The following is a 23,084-nucleotide window of genomic DNA, read 5'->3' as shown; positions in this document are numbered from 1 at the left end:
ATAATCAAACAAAACCAAATAAAATAATCTTATTTTTTAATATAAGATGTGATGAATTGGGATCAAAAGATCTATTATAAAGAATAAGAATTGGAATAAGAATATCAAAACAAATAAAACACCTAACCAACTATTTAGTTATATCATTATCATCACTGGGAAATACAAGTCATAACAGAACAAAACAAAACAAAAGTCAGCATTTTTGTTGTTTTTATGAGTAACACCCAACAACTTATGATTTCTATATGTATTTTAATCAATCAATATTGGGATATCAAGTGATTGCTAACCTTGATATCTTTTAACCATAATTTATTTGTACCATATAATAATCGATATCTATCACATTATAATGTATTTAAATTAATTTAAATACATTAATTTATTAATAAATTAATACCAAAGAATCATCATCATCATCATCAATTAATAATAATAGTAATAGGAATAATAATATTAATCAAAATAATAATAACAGGAAATAGAAATTATAATAATGATAATAGTTTATTATTAAATGATCATCAACAATAACAATACCAACAAACAATACATAGAAAATTGTAATATTATAAAACAAAATTAACAAAACAACTAACATGCTTTAAATATTATTTATTCTTTTTTTAAAATATATTATCAATTTAAAACGATAGTGTATTAGTCAGTCAATTTGATCGATCTATTTATTTATTTTTGGCAATCAACAACAATAACAAACAATAACCCCAGAAGTACAGTGATCATTGTAAAATATCAATAGCTACGATTCTCCACTTCATTTCCATCCATCCTTCTTCTTCCCTTACCTTCACATAAAGAGAATATAATATCTCCTTTTTTTTACCTTTCCAACTTCCAACTTCCAACTGCCAACTTTCAACTTCTAATATTAATAATAATAATAGTTTTAGGTTTTTCAAGCTTAGTTTGGTTAAAGATTGATTTGCAAATTGAAAAACAAAAAACAACAACATGTCAGATTCACCACCAAATTCAAGTAAACCTACATCACCAACACAAGTGATATCGCCACTCTCACTGTCACAGGAGATCAATTTTGAAGCGCAACATCAAGCACATCAGAAGCAGCATCAAGAGACTAGAAATGGTTTGTCGAATCTATTGTTACGTGTGCCAAGTCCACCACTGACACCTGGCATCATCAGTAGCAGCAACACAAATAGTAGTGCAAATATCAACACCTCCACAACCATAAACAGTGGTGCAAGTGCTGCCGAGCTTGATAATCAACAACAAACTATAAACGACAAACTAAAGTTATCATCTTCAACACCACCAACAACAACCTCTACTACAAATACAAAATCTTTAACATCTTCTTTAAATTCATTAGATATCAATAATAGTAGTAGTAATCATAATAATAATAATAATAATAGTAATACACCATTTTGTTCGACATTTGAATTGTTAGATAATATTACAAATCAAACATATATTTCAACAACTTCAAAATCAAGTTTATCTTTAAATGTAAATAATAATAGTAATAGTAATAATAATAGTAATAGTAGTAGTAGTAGTAGTAATGGTAGTAGTAGTTTAAATATACATTATGATAATATTAGAAGACCTTCAACTATAACATCTATAAAGAAATCTGTACAACAACAACAACAACAGCAACAGCAAAATGGTGTTGAAACATCGTCAATCGATACAATGGATCTGTTGGATCAAATCGTTAATCAATCTCTGAATACCTCACCTTATTCTATCTCTGCCAATATCACACCGGAGATCACTTCCATCTCTTCACCGATCGAATCATCTTCTGCCACACCCATCACCATCATCTCACCGACACTAACCAGCGATAGATCAACACCACCTCCAATGACACCCGATCGTCTTAAATCATCATCTTCAACAACTACAACAACTGCAGCAGCAGCAAATTCAACATTGAATGTCAATCATAATCATAACAATGGTAATAAAGGTAAATCATTTATATTCAGTGAATCACCTAGAAATAGTTCACCAACGATGCCTTCGAGATCATCGATGGCAATATCAGGAGGATCACCACTGTTGGCATCGAAACCCGTTGTTGTCAAGCAGAATCAACAGACCACTCAGGACATATGGAAGTCTACACTGTCTTCCGCCGGCAAGGAAGAGATGATCAAAGTCTGTTTCGACGAGATTCCAGGCAAGAAACTGGTACAGCGATTCTCAATCGATCTGACACCCACTGAGATCAAGACGAAACTACTCGAGGAGGTCGGACCCGAGTTTATCCCGTTGATCGATCAATTCGAGTTGAAGGTGCTCTCTATCAACGCTACATTCACCAATGAATCGCTGCCACTACGTCGTCAGCTTGTCATGCAAGCCTGTAACATCACGCGACTCTTTCCAAAGCTGCAGCTGACGCTCAAGAACCAAGAGGAACGCAAACTCACAGATTCAGAGGTGGTCGATATCAAGTCACACATCGAGACGGAACTGGAGATATTCAACCTGATAGGAAAGAATCACACTCGATTCCTCGACGCCAGCAACAAGGAGGTCGCCAACTTCCGACGCGAGATGGCACACTACCGATTGGTGTCGCCGCCACCCTCCAACGACTTGACACAGTATATCTATGTGTTGTCCGAGCCGATGCCTCTGATCGTGCCACCAAAGATAACGATCGTCGTAATGATCATCCCGGGAACCGTTAAGATCAGCAAGAAGATCGATTGCGAGCCGAATCAATCGGTCACCGAAACATTGCTCCAAGTCTTCAAAAAGTATTCGATGGTCGACAAAGTGCACACAAAAGATCGCACACATCTTGATTTCGTACTGAAGGTCACTGGATTCCGTGAGTACATACTCTCGGTCTCGCAAATGGGTGAACGAACGGTATCGAGTCATGGATACAAACCCTCGGGAAAAGATGGCGACTTTGTTTTGCTCGACTACGATTACATCCGACAGTGTATAAGTAAACAACAGATTATAGAGCTGACATTCACAGACAATGCAATCTTGAAACAGCAGGCAGAGAACAATGTTTCGTTCATCGATAAACTACTGGATACAACGGACTTTGACAGTGACGATGAAGATGAGCAGCAGCAACAGCAACAACAAGACGAACAACTCACACCAAACAACACTAATACACCGCCATCTCCACCGACTCTATCGCCAACATCATCCACTCTTCAACTGCTGCCATCTGTATCGACGCTGGGTATTCAACATCAGTTGGCGTCGGCAATGGGCGGTAGACGTCTACCGATTACCAAGGTGAATCGTCTGTTTAGAGTGAAGGTGGTTGGCATTCGTAATATCAATATTCAGAGGAATGAAGATGCAAAAGCAAAGTTTGTCGATAGACAACCACATGGATTCATTATGGTGGAATTGTATCACGGTGGCCAATTGATCTCGAATCCAGTGTTCACACCGAATGTCCCCCTGACCAACTTTGACACTTTCAACTTCCCCGATTGGGAGCGTGACGTTTGGATTCCCTTTAACATTTCCATTCGTTCGCTGCCACGCGCAACTCGTGCTTGTTTCACTTTTTATGTTTCCACCGAAGGTGTTCCCGATATTTCCGATGGCTCCAAATCGATTCCACTCGGTTGGGCCAACTGTCAGTTGATCGACCACAAAGGATGTCTTCGTACTGGACCAGTCGCTTTTCGTCTGTGGGACGACGGTAGAGCCAATCCCATTGGAACATGCATCGACAATCTCTCAGCGAAAACACCTACTGTCCTCTTGGTGGAATTCGAGACATTTGTTAAACCCGTCATTTTCGTGCCACACTACACCGACGGTCAACCGTCGATAAACTCACCCTCGAGAAAGATGGACGTTGCCGATGCCCGTAAATTGAATAGCTTAATGCAATCCGATCCACTTGTAACACTGACACCTGAAGATAAAAAGCTGATCTATCAATCGAGACACATCTATACCTCGGTTCCAAAGTCACTGTCCAAGTTCTTGATGTCTGTCAATTGGGTGGAAGTCGACCAAACACTTGAAGCCTATCGATTGTTGAATGAATGGGCATCACTCAAACCAGTTCAAGCGCTCGAGTTACTCGATGCCAAGTTTTCAGATAGCAATGTTCGATCGTATGCCATTAGAGCACTGAACAAGTTTACCGACGCCGAGTTCTCTGACTATTTGTTGCAGCTCGTTCAGGTACTCAAGTACGAGCCATACCACCGATCGGATCTCACAGGCATTCTGCTACAGCGTGCACTTTCCAATCGTTCGAGAATCGGTCATCCATTCTTTTGGTTCTTAAAGGCCGAGTTGGATACTCCAGAGATTGAAGAGCGTTATGGTTTGCTATTGGAAGGTTATCTTCGTAGTTGTGGATCGTATCGTCAAGAACTCACCAAACAAGACAGTGTCATCAATCAACTTCTCATCGTTGCCAACAGTGTCAAAGCAGCACATTCCAGCGCAGACAAAAAGAAGGCACTCACTGATGGATTATCCAAGTTGAAACTACCAGACAGATTCCAACTTCCACTCGATCCAAGATGGGAAGCAAAAGGTTTAATTGTTGAAAAATGTAGATATATGGATAGTAAGAAAGTATGTATTAGTAATAATAATAATAATAAGTATAAGTAGTTAAACAACATTTATTAATAACACCTTTTATCTTAATTAGTTACCACTTTGGTTAGTCTTTGAAAATGCTGAACCATATGCAAAACCATTGACTGTTATTTTCAAGGTTGGTGATGATCTTAGACAGGATATCTTGACATTGCAAGTCATTAGAATTATGGATAAGATATGGAAGAGTGCAGGACTGGATCTTAGACTGCAGCCATACAAGTGTGTTGCCACTGGAGACGGTGTAGGTATGCTCGAAGTCGTTTTGAATGCTAATACCATTGCCAATATCAACAAGGATGCTGGTGGAACTGGTGCTATTCTCGAGGAAAAGACACTGGTCAATTGGCTCAGAGAATGCAATCCAACCGAAGCTGAATACAACAAAGCCGTCGAGACATTCATTCTATCGTGTGCCGGTTATGTAGTTGCCACCTACGTTCTTGGTATTGGAGATAGACATGCCGATAATATTATGATGACAAGAGCTGGTCATTTATTCCGTAAGTAACATATTCACTAGTTCAAAATCAACTCACACACATTTATTAATACTCTATTATTTTTAAAACATTAGATATTGATTTTGGTCATTTCCTTGGAAATTATAAAAAGAAATATGGATTCAAGAGAGAAAGAGCACCATTTATTTTTACACCACAGTATATGGCGATTGTAGGTGGCAAGGATAGTGATAACTTTAATTTCTTTGTACAAACTTGTTGCCTTGCCTATAATACATTGAGAAAGCACACCGATTTATTTATTAACCTTTTCCAACTTGTAAGTTTGATTCAAAGGTTGAAATTATTTACTTCATTTGTACTAACTTTTTTTATTATAGATGTTAAGTACTGGTATTCCTGAGCTTCAACATGAAGATGATATCGACTATCTCAGAAATGCATTGGCCCCAGACTCGTCAGACACAGTCGCAGCCAAAGAGTTTACCAATAATATTCATGTAGCCCTTAACACAAAGACTGTTTTATTGAACGATATTTTCCACAATTGGGCACATTAAAACAATAATAAAAAATTTGAACCAATATTTATTTGTTGGATTTAGAAACAATTATTATTATTCATTTTTTTAAGATGACATAAAGAAATCTAGTAAATCATTTTTTCTGAAATATTTAGTAAAAAAAAGATTATTTTATTGTAATTTATATAGTTATTTGTTGTAATACATCATTTTCTCAATGGGTTGGATGGAACCATCGAATTCTTAATGTCAGATTTACTTGTGTCAATCAAGAGCCTGACCGTTTTCACCTAATCAAAAACAATAGGATTCTCTTATCTCTTGGATAAAAATAACAATTAACTTTATATTTCAAATAATAATCTATTCATTTATAATGTAGAATGTTTTAAATATCTCGAATAAAGTGAATTAATATTATAATAATTTGTATTTTAGGTCGATGAAATCATAGGAGCTAATTTATTTGAACAACAAATTTTTTTTAATTTTTAATATTAATAGTGTTTTTTTGATCCACTTTTTTTCATTCTTCAGTATACATTCAACAATGAACAGATTATTCAATAATGTTGGTAGACAACTATTTAGTAAACTGAATTCTATCAACAACACTAGTATATATCAAAATAGTTTTAGACAAATAACATTCTCTACTTCAGGCTCAGCCATAAACACATTCTCTACATCATCAAATACAAATGAATCGATAGCAGCCAAGATAAATCTATCACAATCGACACTCTATGAAAAGCTTGATGATAAGAATAAACAATTGCTAGATGGCATCACCAATGAATCACGTGTATATCTCTCGAGATTGATTACACTTATTGAGTCATCGAGAGAGGATCACCAAGCACAAGCCAGACTGATCATATCGATTCTGCTACAGCGATCTCGTGAATTTGAGTTGAAGCATGACTATCAACCGAAATCATTTCGTATCGGTGTGTCTGGTCCTCCAGGTGCCGGTAAGAGTACATTCATCGAGGCATTCGGAACCTATCTGACGAATACACTCAACAAGAAGGTGGCGGTGCTCGCTATCGATCCGTCATCGGTGCGTACCGGTGGTAGTGTTCTCGGTGACAAAACAAGAATGGTGGAGCTCTCGAAAGATCCAAAGGCATATGTACGTCCGTCTTCCACTCGTGGTACCCTAGGTGGTATCACAAAATCCACATCCGATACCATTGTACTCTGTGAAGCCGCTGGTTATGAAATCATCATCGTTGAGACGGTCGGTGTCGGTCAGTCAGAGGTGGCCGTCGAGGAGATGGTAGACATCTTTATGCTGTTGGTGCCACCCGCCAACGGTGATGAGCTTCAGGGTCTGAAGAAAGGTATCGTCGAACTCTCTGATATAGTAGTGGTCAACAAAGCAGACGGTGAACTATTGCCACGTGCTCGCTTCACCGTTGCCGAATACATGAGCGCATTCAAGATGCAGAGACCAAAGACAGAGTTTTGGAAACCAAAAGTATTGTCATGTTCATCACTTACCAAAGATAATATAGATCAAGTTTGGAAGACAATGAATGAGTTTAAAGATACAATGACTGTAAGTTGCAAATATATATAAAAACAAAATAACAAAATTAGTTCATTCTAACCAAGTTACTCTCTTTTTTTTTTTTAAAAAGAAATCTGGTGAATTAAGATATAAGAGATCGGAACAGAAACAAACATGGATGTGGAGATATATCGAAGAGGAACTCATGAACAGATTGCACAACAACAAAAATGTAGCAGATTTGATTCCAGTGATAGAAGCACAGGTTAAAGATGGTAATATTTCACCAAGTTTGGCATCGAGTACCATCATCGAAAAATTCCTCAAATCTTAATGCAACAGGATCAGTAAAATATAATAAAGAAAGAATTGAATTGTAAATATCTTTCACCTATTATTATTATTATGAGATTTATATATTTATTTATTGAATCTTAATATCTTGAGATATAAATCTTTTCTTTGGTACCAGGAGCAGTAGTTGCTCTTGCAAACTTTAAAATAAATGTTTCTATACTCTTTTCATTTGCTGGTAAAATTGGTCTAATTTTAAATAAAACAATTAATATAATTGGTAATAATGTATGTAACTATACAAATTTATATTTTAAAACATCATACTTTATATATGGTAACATATCTGGTAATGTCCATTTTGGATTTTGTTTGAACATCAGTGTCATTCTATCCTTTGGTACTATTGTTAGTTCTTCTTGGTTGAAATAGGTTGCAAAAGGTTTACTGCTCTTTGTGGTGGTAATCGCAATTCCGCTCAATTGCTCAAACTTTGGTGTGAATCCAATAGGTAGTACATCGATCCAACTTTCCATAAACTTTGACATCTCCATTGATTTATTCTCGCACTTTAATGTTATTAATTGATAAACCGTTTGTTGTTAATTAATAAACGAAGGAAATAGATTGAGTGATAATTTTGATTAACATACCAATATTTGTTTACCTCTAAATATACATATTAAATCACTATTTAATTTATAATAACCATCCTCCTGACACTTTGAAGCATAGATTTTGAATATATAATCCAAAAGTGATTTCGATTTAACTTCTATCTTTGAAACACACTCATCGATGGGAATCGATTGATAGGACCATCCATTAATAGTAATCTCTGTAAGTATCAGATCAACTATTCTAGCATGATATCTATCTGATAGTAATGATGCTTTATCTATAATAATAACAACTAATTAGTTAGTTATCTTTTTTAATAATTCTTATTATTAATATTTTTACCATTCTCTATATAATATACATTTAAAACACTATCCATATATTGTTTTAATTGTTGGTTACTTGCTTGAACGAGTGACTCTAGTTCAGAGAGATGATAACCGACAGAGTTGATGTCGTAGGTGTCAGAGTCGATCGCTCTCTTCAATAGAATCGACTTTAACGCTGCTAGTCTTGGTGGAATCTCTATCATTTCGTAGTGAAGTTGCTGCAGTGAGAGAATGGCATAGTCTCTTGTCAGCATCATAGAGTTTGATGTGTGTGCGCTCTTCATGATATATGTCTTATCCGATGTACACAATATAGCTTCATCTCCTTTATCGACACCCTTGATATACAACCTTCCATTCAAATTTAAATCTTGTAATATTTCATTGTTTATCTCTAACAATTTAAAATTGTCATTAGGATATTGATCACCAAATGTTACTGTTATTATTTCTTTATTATCACTCATCATCTTCTCTCTCTATCTCTCTTCTTATCTATTTATTTATATATATTAAAGAAAAAAATAGAATGTTATTTCTTAAAAAAACCATAACGTCCCGCCAAAATTTAAATAAATATTAAATTTCTTTTTAATACATTTCTTCACAAGATTAATTTTAATATATGTAGATAAACATATTATTAATAAAATAATATTCAAATAATAAAAGTTTATTTTAGATAACCAACTTAATCCTATCATTGAATTAAATTCTAATCAATGTTATTAATATGTTTAAGTTCAACTTAGTGTACCACCAATTTGGAAGTTTATTTCATTGCGAATATTATTTATAAATTTTCATATTAATATCTTCGTAAGGGTTATATATTTATTTTTACAGCCTAGACAATATTGTGGTATATCATAAAGTTAATATATATATATAGCAAAGCAAACATGGATAAATATCATTTATATTAATTTTTATAACATTCACATATAATAATCTTAAAAATGAAAATAAACTGTAGTATTTTAATATTTGTTTGCTTCGCAATTACCCTTGGCCACTGTTTGGAGGAAAGCAACGTTCAATGCTTCTATCATGAATTACACTTATACCCAATTGACGATTTCCACAATGTAGCTGCCATCAAAGGTAAAGCATGTGTATTCCATCACCAAACACAGGTTCAATTCAATTTTGCAAGAAAAGACATTATATTCAATAATATTGAAGATAACTATCTAGGTGATGACGTTGGACTTAATCAATTGGTGGTTGTAACCCAACAACGTAATGTCACCTATCCAAATGTATCTGCATTGGTAGAGCGTCCTGATGATGGAATGTACATCATTACTATCTCAAAGAATTGATCAACTTTTGCCATTTCTAATAAACATTTATGTTTACAAAAAAAAAAAAAACAAAAATAGATTATTAATTGTTTTTAAAATTATCCAGTATCTTTAAAAAGCTTAATTTAGAGTGTAAAAAAAAACTCTAAGGAATTCTTTTTTATGTTGATTGTTGTTATTGTTATTTTTTTTGGAATGGATTATGAATTTCGGTCGGTAGGTAATAAATATAATAATAGTACTTTTAATGTCGGTCGGCAGTGAATCTCCTCCTTCTAAGATAGGAGATCAAGAATATAATTTACAAAAATATCTTGACGAGTGAACCATTCGTAATGTTTGACATCGTCAATCTCGATTAAACTTAAACGTGAGTTGGTGGCAAGTGTTTGCAATCCAAATGTATCATTAATATATATCAATTGATCGGTCATTGGTACAACATTTAAATGTTCATCGTAGAATCCGAAAATCGATGATTGCCATGGAATTACAGTACCGTCTATATTAAATTATAGTAGTTTAGTATGTAAGTATGTGGTGAATTTGGTAATTAGCATTTCGAAATGAACAACACATTACCATCTTGTGATCCAAAAGCATGGAATGCACCGATATTTAAGAAATTCTCTTTGTAGGTTGGGATGTGTTCATCCAACTGTTGATTGATGGCAGGCAACCATGTGTTGTCCCTGAAATACTTTGGTTGATTTTTGGCATCGTTCCACCAACCAGCAACACTAAAGTGTGTTTGCATATTCTTGGTGTATAGCATTTCTGTAATCTCCCAATTCGTCAAATCCTTAAACCAACGATTAATAAAACTATCAAATCCATAACTATTTCAATGATAAATAGGTAACTAAATTAATAAAAGAAAGGTGATAGATCATTTTAAAATCAATCTTACACTCCCATATGTACTCCAGCTAATGAAATAAAATTATCTACTTCCAATCCAAACATTTCTACGACGGATCTAAGAACAAGAGCACCTTGTGCATGTCCAATCAAGTGATATCCACCATCGAAACTAGCGTTATTGCTAACCAAACTATTGATTGCTTGATAAACTTGATATACTTGCATTGCCATTCCCTGAGTTGAATCAACACTAAAAATAATAACAACAATAATAAAACTATTTTAAAATTCTGTCCAACCAACAAGTTAATTGATTAATTAGTGTTAAAATAAATAATTACTTTAGAGGAACTACAATTTGACCAGGATGGTTTTGATGTATCCATTTTATATCTTATAAAATATCGATATTAAAGATAGAGTTGAAAATGAATGTCAGTATTTTCTGAGATAAGAATAGATTGATTCGTGATGAATCAAATAATAATAATATCTGCTTGATACTAACAATTATTCCACTCTTTAACACCACCACTGTTTGTTAGTGTTATACCATGTAATAAGAGTACTGGCTTGTATGCATTGCAAAGTGTGGTAGCCAGCAGTAACAAACTACTAATTACTATAATTTTATTCATTTTATTATTGATTAACTTTATAAATATACAAATATTCAAATTAATTAATATACAGATATATTTATAAATATATTTTAAGAGGTTATCAGATATCAGTAAAACTGTTGCTCTGGTGCCCCTTTCTTAGGGTATCTCACATCAGTAACCACGAAAAAAAATTTTAAAAAATATATTTTACAAGTTTTTTGGTTCATTGTGTGAGAGGTTCCCAAATAAAATTTTTAAGCAAAAGTAAATTTCGAAAGAATTTTTTCTTGTAACACCACTGATGCCGAATTTGATTAATTCTTTTTTGGTTAAAGGGGTGATCATTTCAACTAACTCCGAAAATATTGTTGAAATTTCTGATTTCTATTATCTATCTGTATAATATAAAGGTTATTTTTATACATTTTATTGATTCTTTTTCTTGCTATTTTTTTTTTATAAAAATAAAAAAAGAGAATTGCATGTTGTTGTTGAAGTTCAGAGTTTATCTGAAAATGTTTTGTTTACCGACATGGTTAAACAAACTAGTTGAAAACAAATGAAAATAAAAAAAATAATCGTACGTAAAAGCTCATGAATTGTTGTTGAGCAAACATATATATTTATATTATATTAAACATAATAGATTTCACCAATGATTTGATTCATTCTATTCATAAATCTTTCTTTGTAGAAATCGGGTGGTGCTGCAGAGATACCTTTACCATCTTTGCGAGTAAAGTAAATCTTTAAAAATCTTTCTTGTTTCTTGCTAAAATCATATAGTTGAAGAATATCGATAATTCCAATATAATATATTTCTTTGTTATCCGATGATATCAATCTACCATAGTCTATAATAGTAATTAAATAATATATCATTAGTGTTTTTGTTGTTATTATTATATTGATTTTAAAAGTTACTACTACTTACTGGGTGGTGGTGTTTTAACTATATAGTTATTCGATGAGTGTAATGTTGATGACGATGAAGATAGTGATGATGGTGATGGTGTAGATGATGATTGGGAAGGTGATTGATCTGGTGATTGTGCATTTGTAATTTGTTGTTCTTGTTGTTGCTGTTGATCATCAGTGTTCTCATGTACACCAATGAGTAAACTGTAATCCATGATATTTAAAGACTGTAGGAACTCAGCGTCTCTCTGCAGTTGATGAATAATAAACTCTTTGTGATGATGTGGTAATCTTAGACTCTGTCTGACATTGATAAAATCTAGATCCAAACCTAATGATTTCTTGTCGTAGTCGTGCTTTCCACCTCTATTTATACATGATCCCTTAATATCGTAACGTTCTCTAATCTTTTGTGTCGTACAGCTAAATACATTTGACATTACTGCTAAATAAACATAATGACGATTCTTTATAAAATTTATAATTATGTTAATAAACAAAGTCTTTTAAATTATATAATATTATTGTGAGAGTATACATACTGGCATAACAACTTTATAAGAACCATAAAACTTTAAGAGATACGATGAACGATTTGATTTAAAATACTAATAGGTTACAGTAAAAGTAAGTAAATAGATATTAGTAAATAATGATTTAATAACAACATATATAATAACTTCTTACATCATAAAACTTTATCATCTTCTTTCTTAATAATCTACTCTCCTCTGCGGTGATTGTCTTTATCAAATATTGATTGTCTGGTGTAAAACACATGAAACTACCACTCTTACCCTCTGAGAACTTCTGATTAGTTAAGATATCAAAGAATGTTGTTGCATTAAATGATTTCTATAGAATGTTGAAGAAAGAAAAAAAGATTAATAAAAATGATCATTGATTGTTAAGTTACAATTGTTCATAATTTACCAAATAATCATCTGGAGATAAACCTTGTAGTTGTCTAATTGCAGCGAATATCTTTGGAGTATAATCTTTGAATTCATGCTTCTTGGTGGTGGTGTTTTGAAGATTGAGTTCCTCGCGGAACAAATCCTTCTCTGTGTAGATTCTCTCTTCGACGCTAACGAGATCGGAGTGATTGATAGCTTCAGAATCGATTGGGTTGTCGTGAACCGACAGCGATATTCCCTTGAGACAACAAGTGAGAATGTAGTTACGCAGGGAAGTCGCCAGCTGTGTTGGATCTTGTGCTTCGTCACCGAGCGATCGGAGCAGCGGGATGTTCTCTTCGTCGGCAATCTTGATACACGGCAAAGCCTTTTTGAGATTCGAAGTGAATCCCTTGAAGAACTGCGGATTCGTTAGCCAAACCATGGCATTCATAAATCCCTGGATGGAAACACCGATCGCGTCGAAATACATCAGCCAACTGTCGTCCAGCTGATTGTTGTTGTTGTTATTGCCCTGTGTCCACTGTGAGGTACGATGAATCAACGGTCCCAACCAACAGAGAATGAACACACACGTGTAGCAACTCATACGAATCAACATTCCACGACGGACTTGGTCGGAGAGCGTCGAGGTCGATCCAGAGTACACGTATGCAGTGATGAGCGAACCAACGGACATGGCGAAATACGCCATCAGTGGAATGAAGAATGTCAGACGCATCAACGACTTGTTCTTCAACCAACAGGTTCCGTCACCGGATTTCACAATGGCCGACTGGTCGAAACAAAAGATGATGATGGTGGAGACCGAACTCAGTCCCCACACCCAGATGTGATAGAGCTTCGAGTAGGGTGCTGTGTTTCTAAAGGGGTTGGCAGAGGTCAGAATCAAGTTGAGCGAGATCATGCCGGACCAGCCAATCGATGCCAGTCCAAAAAACTGTTGGAAACCGGCCTGCAGGTAGCACATCGCTTTGATATCCTGCAGGTCATATGAATTTGGCAGCACCGACGTTATCATGTATTTCAAACTGAATATCAGATCGCAAATCGATAGGAAGAAGACCAGCTGTGTCGGATGCTTTCTCAGTTCTTTATACATAAGAAAAGTAATGATAACAAACAACGCACCAACGAATGACATCGCTGCAAAAGATCCTGAAATTCTATATAATAACTATATTTTACATTGTTTTAAAATTAAATTAACCAGATCTGATCTTAACTGATAATCATCTAAGCATCTATTTATGTTGATTGATTATTGATACTTACAGTCATTTTTTTTTTTTTTTTGCTTTTTTTTGATTTTCCTGATTTTCACTGATTCTCACTGATATAGATCTTTGATTGGTGATAGATAGATAGTATAATGATAACTATTATTATATTATTATTTTTGATTGATCTCTTGTTTTACTGTTGTTTGTTATTACAATGATTGATTGATCATCCACTGATCAATGAATGGTCGAACACACACAATTTATTATTTTGAAACTTCTATTGTTATTATTGATAAAAGAAAAGTAAAGAGTTTTCTTACTTTATCTGATAAATAATATGGTTTGGTTATATGTATCTATTTATTTAAGTGTACCAGTGAATTACTGTTACCACTACGCTGAAAAGATAATTTATGATACTTTGAGAAAGTTTGGTTTTTTTTTTTTTTTTTGACCTGATATTAATAGGATTGGATTGTTTGTGGTAAAAAACAAAAAAAAAAAAAAACAAATTTTGGTATTATTTTTGATAAAGTGGTTGTGGGTGAATGCTTGTTTTGTACTGTGATTGATGATCGAAATGAAAGCAAAGGGTTTGTTTTGATTGTTGATGAAATTATTTTTGACAAAAAAAAACAAAAACAAAATGACCTTATATCAATATTTTTATATATGATATTAGGTAAGTGTAGGTGGTCGGTCGCTCACTTAATTGACGATTTGATTTGTTTAAGTAGAAAAGAAATACTAAAAAAATGGATCTTTTTGTTATAAAAGAAATATTTTTAGATAAATGTATATATTTTAGATAAATATATATTTATGATATGTTTAGAAATAAGGATTAATTGAAATGAAAAGAAAGATGGTTCGTTTGTTTGTGACTAAAACAAAAAGAAAAGATCAATGAAATTGATCAAATAAATAGGATTGGTGTTGTTATTGGGCTGTTGACCTGAAAAACAAAACTAACAACTATGAGAATAATAGAGGATTCTCAAAGATTGACGTATTTGCATTTGTTTATGAAAAAGCAAAAAAAAAAAAAAAAAACAACAAGTTTCTTGATTTTAAATTTTTCTTGTTGATGATGTGTTGGACTCAAGACCTTCTTACATCATCATCAAGATTTTTTTTTTGTTGATTTTTTTTTTCAAATAAACACTTCACTTTAAGATTAGTTTCCTCTATGATGTATTGTCACATTGCAGCCTTGATTTTCGACAAAAAAAAAAACTGTTCACAAAAATGAAAACATTTTTTTCGGTACTTTAAAATTTTTTTTTTTAAATTCAAATCAACAATGGAATGGAAGATAGACTTTCGATGATGGAACAAAGGGCTTTTTAGCAAAAAAAAACAAAATCTTTAGACTCAAGATATGCTATTATTAAAAATTATTGTTTTTTATGAGTTTGTGTTTAGAAATAGATATTTTTATTAATATTAATATGATATGGTGTTGTTGATTTTTCCGAATTTACAAAGATGGTTAAATTTAGTTTAAATGTTTTTTTTGCTTTTTTTATTCAACAATTGATCCAAACACTTCTATATACCTTGAACCCATATGATTCTTATTACGTTTCAGTGCTTGGTCATAGTCGTACTGTGATGATAGTGACACATATGCCAATCCGGACGGTCTTCCCCTTTGGTAGATTATCTTGATGTTGGTGACACCCAGTCCATCGAAAAAGTCAGCGATCGAATCTTCAGTTGCAGAATAAGGCAGACCACGAAGTTTAACAGTGAATTCAGAGTAATCATGATCTCCCTTATGATTTCCACCGCCACTGCTACCATAGTCCCTGTTTTTACCCCTACGACGTTCCCTACTATCCCTTCCACCACCACCACCAGAGTTTCCTGAACTGTTATGATGACTACTATTACTACTATTGTTAGAATTTCCGTGATCGTAAGATCGAATACCGTGTCTACTATTACTACCACCACCTCCTACACCACCATCACCACCACCACGACTATACGGATGAAAATCTTTATCCCTATCCCTGCTAGTTCGATTTCCACCACCGCCTACACCGCTGCCGCTGCTATTACTTCCAGAGTTACTGGCATCTATAAAGCCGCTGTAGCTCTGGCTATTGAATGGCAATTGCATAGGATTGCTTTGAAGCTGCGATTGCAGTTGTATCTGTGTTGGTAGATGCTGCAGCATCGCCGATGACTGTTGGTTAAACATCATATTGGATGGATTCATCTGTGGTGTTATATTTGGTGATGTTTGTCCCATCATCAAACCTCCTGGCGATAGTATCGAATCTATATATCCATTATTGGACATAGCATTGCTATTCAATGGAAAACTATTACTGTTATTAAAGTTTGATATAAATCCACCACTACCTAAAGTATTACTGTTACCCATCAATACTCCCATACCAGAACCCAATCCACTCGTATTGGAAAAGTTACCACCTCCACCCAAATAGCTATTATTATTATTATTTCCAGCACCACTACCGCTAGCACTATTAATAAAGTTCGTATTGAATCCTCCCATTCCAGAACTCATTAAAGAACCGCCACTCATACCAATCATTGTTGGTGAATGATTTTGGTAATTGAATGAAGATGATGATGATGAAGTTGATGATATATTTGACATACCTCCCATACCGTTACCGCTACCAATACCTAAATTCATATTCATCATCATTTGTTGATTATTGTTACTATTAATATTATTATTAAATCCAAAGTTATTATTAATATTATTCCTTGACATTAATTGTTGTTGAAATTGATTATTATTATTATTCATATTGTTATTTAAAATATTATTATTATTTAAAGGTGGTGATAATATTTGATTATGTTGTTGAAGGGGTGATTGTGATTGTGATTGTGATTGCTTATTAGTTTGTTGTTGTTGTTGTTGTTTTTTCTCGAAATTTACATGTTGATCATGTGGAAATAGTTCTATGTAACGTGAGGATATTGCTTTGTGTTGAAGATGCTTCAATGCAGAACTAGCGGTCTCAAAGGTGACAAACTCTACGAATCCTTCACCAGTGACACGTCCATTGTAATCCTTTTCAATGAGTATATTGTTTCCACTGATTGCATAGCCACTAAAGAAAGAGATGACATCTGCCGGTGTCACATTATAGGGAAGTCCACGCAATCTCACTATCTTTGTAGCGAGTACATGGTGGTGTTGACCACCGTCACGACGCAGCGCAGCGATAGCAGCAGCTCTCGGCTTTGGAAGTACCTCTATGTATCGATGACGCATCATCTTTCTGTGATAGTCGTTTGCCTTTCGCGCAGCATCTTCATCGACAAACTCGATATACGCTTCGCCTGACTGCTTGCCATGACTGTTCATAAGTATCGTTATGCCATTCGGCATGATAGGTACCGGCTTGAAAAAGTCACGTATCTGACCTTCATTCGTACTCCACGGCATTCCACGTATCAAAACAAAAGTTTCACCTTTACTTCTAAATTCATCATCTGATTCCTCATCATTTCCATTCAAAGATCTTTGTTTTGGTTGTTGTTGCAATTGTTGTTGTTGTTGTTGTTGTTGAGAATACACTGCATTGGCATCGGCAATAGGCATAAAACTATAGCCTTGTCCAATTAGTTTAGTGATGATCTGTGTTGCCAATGTTACTTCTTGACTATCACCTCCATTATATGAAATCTGTATATCCAAAGCTACAAAAGTAATCAAATAAAAACGTTTAGTTATATTAGTTATCTATTTGTAATTACGATTACAAATCAATCAATCAATTAACATACTTCTAGCAGCAGATTCCAAAGTACAAAGTTGATCATTGAGTAGTGACAGCTCCGATTCTAAATCGATGTACGTATGGAAATATGGTTGCAATTCAATCGATTGACTCAAAGACTGTGTGCGAAGACTCTCTATATAACTAGACCGACTAAACACAATACAAAATCTCTTTTTATCGGCAACAAACTTTTGTTGTAAATATTGATTCAACTAAAAAAAAAAAAGTTATAAACATGTTTGAGTTTATTATCTATAATTATTAATACATACAATATTTAAAGTAAATTGTAATTCATTGTTTACAATACTTAAATCATCAATGTTATTATTATCAATGTAATTGTTTCTATTTACAGGTAACAATAGATCTGATAGTCTCGAGCTTTTTGAGACAAACAAGAAATTCTGATCGATTGCAAATCGCTGTGAAATATCAAACTCTACCCAATTAAATGATCTTATACTCTCATTCAACGTCTTTATTCCCAATATTATATAGTAATCAAAATTATTATTGTTCATCATTATCAATCAAATTCTCTCTCTCTCTTTCTCCATATAAATAAATAATTATTATTGTGTTGTGTATGTATTTATCAAAATATAAAATGAAATGTTAAAAAAAAAAAAACAAAAAAAAAAAATGATGACCGCTATTAACATTTTCCTTTTTTTAAAAAAATAATTCCAAAAAAAAAGATTTTTGCAAATATTAAAATAACTTTGACTTTTAGGAAACACTTGAGATATATTATAATATCTTTTTTTTTTTATATAAATTTCATCCTCTTTTTCTTTACTTTATTCTTATCGTTTTCTATTTTCTCTTGTATCTCTAATCTTCTTTTCAGCTCTTCACTCTCTTTGAATGAATCATGATGATATTGAATATTTAAGTGATTTCTGTTAATGTTTTCATCATTATGCTTATTACCAATATCTGAATATTCATTATTATTACTATTATTATTATTATTATTATTATCATCATTATTATTATCATCATTATCTGTAAAACTGTCAAAGTTTTCAAAAGAACTTGTCATATAGTTTATATGATTTAAACTGTTGTTATCATCATTATTATCTTCATTCCAATTTGATAGTGATAATGACGATGTTATATTTACACTACTATTACTATTATTATTATTATTATTGATTTTAACTGTTTTTGCAGTTGTTAATGCAGCTATATTACTTGTATTACTTGTATGTCCCAATGAAAATGGAATAGCTGATATTGTTTTGTTATTTTTTGGATCTCTTATATTACTATATTGCTTTTTAGGTGTCTATAGAAGAAATGATATTGTTAGATAATAGATAATAGATGATTTCTTTAAATGTATTATTAATACGTACTTCATCATAGTATAATTGTAAAGTATTATTATTATCATTTACATCTGTATTAATATTATTGTAATCGATTGATAAAATAGTTGTATTTAAACTTTGATTATTATTTTTGTTACTAGTTATTTCACTACTATTATTATTATTATTGTTACTATGATTGTTATTGATGTTGTTGCTATTATCATTTGAAGTTGGTAGAGGTAATGAGTTCAATGTTGACAGATAATCTTGATAAGCAGAGAATATCTTTAATGTTTTATCACCAGATAAATCGAAAACTTTACTTTGAAATTTAGCTTGATCCTTTAAGTTAAAGTTAGTTAAGTAGTAATGATTAATTAATAGATAGTTATCTACATACAAATGAATCATTATTATCATTATTATTAATAGAATTGTTGTTAAATCTTATAGAATTGGTTTGTTGTTTTGATTTTGATTTCAAGAGGATACCATTGTTATTGTTATTAGGACTATTAAGAGTTCCACTGACTTGCGTAAGTGTAGATAGTGAATGTGATTGCGATACTGGTTGATCATGCTTCTTTATCTGATTTTGATGAATGGGTTGTTGTTGTTGTTGTTGTGGTTGTAGTTGTAGTTGTTGTTTTTGTACAAGTTTCTTATTGAGCAGAGTCAGTTCTGACTGTTGATCTTGATGAGTATATAACAATGGTAGTATAAAGTTGTCTTTGATGAACAATGAATGTATCTTTCTTGATTCGACACTTAGAATAGTGTCTTTCTCCAGTGGTTCACAATCAAAAATCCATTTAAATGTATAGAATGAAATCTTGGTTGTCAGAGTCAACCTAATATTGAAATGCTAAATAATAAAATTTAATAAATAAATAAATAACAACAATAGTATTTAAAAGTAATAAATATATTACATTATCAATTTTAATTGAATATGAAGTTTCATCTTTCTTTTCAAACATTCTTTCAGATAGTAACTCCATTACTTTTTCTGTTTTAGTATCTAAATGTGGGTTATATCTCTATTGAGATACAATAACAATATTTATTAATATTATAATAATATTCTAAATGATCAATCTATTTTTGTTTGTTTATTACCAATTTCTCTTTAAGTATTTGAGATTGATTTGAATGTTTATACCAAACCATAACCAAATCAGTGATGATCAAACAATAGTGATCGGCACTATCGAATTTTGATTTAATGTAATATTGCTCATTGTCTATATTAAACGATTTCCAAGGTTTATCTTTTAATAAACCACTAATATATGTTATATTAATATTCATTAAGCATTCTTTTCATGCTATGAGAGCATACTAAGTATTTAAATTAAAGTTTGAATGAGAGAAAAAATGAAAAAAAAAGGCGCAATTTAATAGACACCCATACAATCAAAGATTTTTCTTAGAAAGTTGGGTTTATGTTGGATGATGGTATTATGTAATAGGATAGATAATATTTGTTTATTTATAAGTAATGTTTACTGATTTAATCTTTAAACCTTTGTTAATGACACCGACTTGACGCTTGACTTGTGCAAATGAATGTGGTGATATTTCAGAGTCAGTGAGATTGGTGTGCATTAAACTGGAGTTGGGGAAATTGGTTTGGAGTAAACAACAATTGGTGAGATTGGAGTTCGATATTTTCGTATATTTAAAGAGTGTTCCTGTGAGATTCGATCGTGAAAAGTTGACATTGGTCAGTTTGCAGTGTGCAAAGATATTGGATCCGCAATTCGATTGCGATAGATTGACATTGGTAACGAAGCTATCGATATAGTGTGTCTTTTCATGCTTGGTATTGGTCATAACCGAGCTAGTGAGTTTGCAATTGGTAAAGGTGGTATTGCTGAAGCTGGTGCCTACAAAGCTGCATTTGTTAAAGTTACAATTGATAAAATGACAATTGCTGATGTTAATTCCGTCAAACTTGACATCGTTGAATGTTGCACTACGGTAGATCTCCATTTGTATTGGTGTCTTGATCGATTTGTGTGAGAATGTCTCTTTGTCTCTAACTGTCTTAAAGTTCTGGTAGTTGTGTTGGAATTCAGGTGGAATCGAATTCTTGGTTTGCAGTGGAACCTTTCCATTGGGATTGGCTGTTGATGTGACAGTGACACCCGATGGTATTGGTTGTGGTTGTGGTTGAGGTGGATAGCTGTAGAGATAGCTCGATGGTTGTGGTGGAGGTGGTTGTTGCATTGGATATTGATAGGGTGCGTTCTGATAGATTGGTTGACCAAACATGTAGGTCGATGGTCGTGGTGGTTGGTTATAGTAACCTGCACCTCCATTTGGCTGTGGAGGATATTGCAATGGTTGTGGTGTTTGTTGTGGGTAGAACATCGAATGGTAGTCAGTTGCTGATGATTGGGGTGGTGGTGGTGGTGGTTGCATTGAATCACTTGCTAATTTAGGTGCTAAATGTGAGTAGGGAGTACCGGGTTGTAAATCTTGTGATGGTGGTGCTGATGGTTGATGTGGTGGTTGTTGTTGGGATAATAATGTTGTCATTGGTGCATTTAAAGCAGATGGTGTGGGGTTAGATGAATATGTATTTGAATTTAAATTTGTTGAAGAATTATATTGTACAGCTGGATAGTTATTACTATTGTTAATATTATTAGAGGTATTAGGGGGTGGGGTACCCGATATTGTTCCAAACATTTTTCTTGTAAAATCAAAAAATGATGTATTCCTGGTTTGTGGATTGAAATTGCTATCGTTATTGTAGTTGTAGTTATTATTATTGATATTGCTATTGCTATTGTTGATATTGTTATTGATATTGCTATTGATATTGTTATTGCTATTGCTATTGATATTGTTATTGCTATTGCTATTGCTATTGTTATTGATATTGTTGTTGTTTGTGGGTGTATCTTCAACTTTTGGTACAAATCCTGGTGGTAAAACTGTATGTATAATAAGATAATAGTATTATGTTATATTAGTAAATATATATAGATTGTAAAGGTATGATTATGATTAATATTAGATTCTATAGATACCGATTGAACACGATTCAACGTGACTGATTATTTCCTTTCTGGTGGTTGATTTCTTGCATACTTTGCAAGTGACTTTTAATTCACCGAGTGGTCTGAATAAGAATTTGAGTGTGGCGGGTGAGAGTGTAACTGTATCCCATTGTGGAACTGCCATTCTACAGAATGGACATTTGTCAAGTTTCCCGACACATTGTCTGCAGAATAGTTGTGTACATTGATTCAGTGATTGATGTTCGACCGGATCGATCAACGGACAATAACAAATAGGACATTCAATTGCTTCATTATCTGTTTCACCATCATAACTAAATGGCTATAGTATTGTAAAATTAACAACAATATAATAGTTAATTAATAATCGATATGATGCAAATATAGATATATATATCCTTACCAATTCACTATCTTCATCCATTTCTAATTGTAATTTATTTATTTCTTCTTTTATTGCTTTTATTTAATATTTAATTCTAAATAATATATATAATAATATATATTCAAGATAATAAAAATAATTAATAATAAGCAAAAAGATGAATTTTGCACATTTAACTTTTTCAAAATTGTTTTTTTTGGCTGTGGGTAACCGAAATTCGATCAGATTGTAACCTTCTATTTTAATCAGATTGTAAGAATCATAATCATTCTTTTATTTTTTTAATTAAACTATTATTTTTTTTTTTTGGGAGAGAATAACTTTTGAACAACACTTCATTGCAGTTCTAACAACTTTTGAATTGTTT

The 23,084-nt window shown here is 32.8% G+C and overlaps 8 protein-coding genes across 8 annotated transcripts; 4 read left to right on the top strand and 4 right to left on the bottom strand.

Moving 5' to 3' along the window:
• Positions 1–978: 978 nt before the first annotated feature.
• Positions 979–2,699, top strand: PPL_12239 (uncharacterized protein; the record flags this gene model as incomplete). The annotated part of the gene is made up of 2 exons (XM_020582979.1): positions 979–1,969; positions 2,395–2,699. 2 exons carry the CDS (start codon positions 979–981, stop codon positions 2,697–2,699), a joined length of 1,296 nt encoding a protein of 431 aa, XP_020429760.1.
• Positions 2,700–2,868: 169 nt separating this feature from the next.
• On the top strand, positions 2,869–5,638 carry pikB (phosphatidylinositol-4,5-diphosphate 3-kinase; the record flags this gene model as incomplete). Its single annotated transcript, XM_020582978.1, has 4 exons — positions 2,869–4,587; positions 4,667–5,117; positions 5,192–5,397; positions 5,459–5,638. 4 exons carry the CDS (start codon positions 2,869–2,871, stop codon positions 5,636–5,638), a joined length of 2,556 nt encoding a protein of 851 aa, XP_020429759.1.
• Positions 5,639–6,152: 514 nt separating this feature from the next.
• On the top strand, positions 6,153–7,452 carry PPL_12237 (ArgK/MeaB family GTPase; the record flags this gene model as incomplete). The annotated part of the gene is made up of 2 exons (XM_020582977.1): positions 6,153–7,166; positions 7,249–7,452. 2 exons carry the CDS (start codon positions 6,153–6,155, stop codon positions 7,450–7,452), a joined length of 1,218 nt encoding a protein of 405 aa, XP_020429758.1.
• Positions 7,453–7,552: 100 nt separating this feature from the next.
• On the bottom strand, positions 7,553–8,829 carry PPL_12236 (sister chromatid cohesion protein DCC1; the record flags this gene model as incomplete). The annotated part of the gene is made up of 4 exons (XM_020582976.1): positions 7,553–7,661; positions 7,740–7,981; positions 8,066–8,310; positions 8,376–8,829. 4 exons carry the CDS (start codon positions 8,827–8,829, stop codon positions 7,553–7,555), a joined length of 1,050 nt encoding a protein of 349 aa, XP_020429757.1.
• Positions 8,830–9,321: 492 nt separating this feature from the next.
• Positions 9,322–9,687, top strand: PPL_12235 (uncharacterized protein; the record flags this gene model as incomplete). Its single annotated transcript, XM_020582975.1, has 1 exon — positions 9,322–9,687. The coding sequence occupies one exon, from the start codon at positions 9,322–9,324 to the stop codon at positions 9,685–9,687; it is 366 nt and encodes a 121-aa protein (XP_020429756.1).
• Positions 9,688–9,944: 257 nt separating this feature from the next.
• ppt2 (palmitoyl-protein thioesterase family protein) lies at positions 9,945–11,171 on the bottom strand (the record flags this gene model as incomplete). The annotated part of the gene is made up of 5 exons (XM_020582974.1): positions 9,945–10,171; positions 10,252–10,508; positions 10,580–10,783; positions 10,875–10,926; positions 11,147–11,171. 5 exons carry the CDS (start codon positions 11,169–11,171, stop codon positions 9,945–9,947), a joined length of 765 nt encoding a protein of 254 aa, XP_020429755.1.
• A 600-nt stretch (positions 11,172–11,771) lies between these two features.
• On the bottom strand, positions 11,772–13,397 carry PPL_12233 (phosphatidylinositol phosphate kinase family protein; the record flags this gene model as incomplete). Its single annotated transcript, XM_020582973.1, has 5 exons — positions 11,772–11,992; positions 12,073–12,523; positions 12,599–12,664; positions 12,744–12,911; positions 12,990–13,397. The coding sequence occupies 5 exons, from the start codon at positions 13,395–13,397 to the stop codon at positions 11,772–11,774; spliced, it is 1,314 nt and encodes a 437-aa protein (XP_020429754.1).
• Positions 13,398–14,563: 1,166 nt separating this feature from the next.
• Positions 14,564–22,756, bottom strand: PPL_12232 (uncharacterized protein; the record flags this gene model as incomplete). The annotated part of the gene is made up of 12 exons (XM_020582972.1): positions 14,564–14,597; positions 15,759–17,892; positions 17,980–18,187; positions 18,248–18,400; positions 18,778–19,272; positions 19,343–19,642; positions 19,701–20,165; positions 20,233–20,340; positions 20,420–20,585; positions 21,258–22,245; positions 22,342–22,654; positions 22,736–22,756. 12 exons carry the CDS (start codon positions 22,754–22,756, stop codon positions 14,564–14,566), a joined length of 5,385 nt encoding a protein of 1,794 aa, XP_020429753.1.
• Between the last annotated feature and the right edge of the window lie 328 nt (positions 22,757–23,084).

This window comes from Heterostelium album, assembly GCF_000004825.1.
Source record: "Heterostelium album PN500 unplaced genomic scaffold PPL_scaffold10, whole genome shotgun sequence".
Lineage (NCBI taxonomy): Eukaryota > Evosea > Eumycetozoa > Acytosteliales > Acytosteliaceae > Heterostelium > Heterostelium album.
This window is presented reverse-complemented; position numbering and strand designations above follow the sequence as displayed.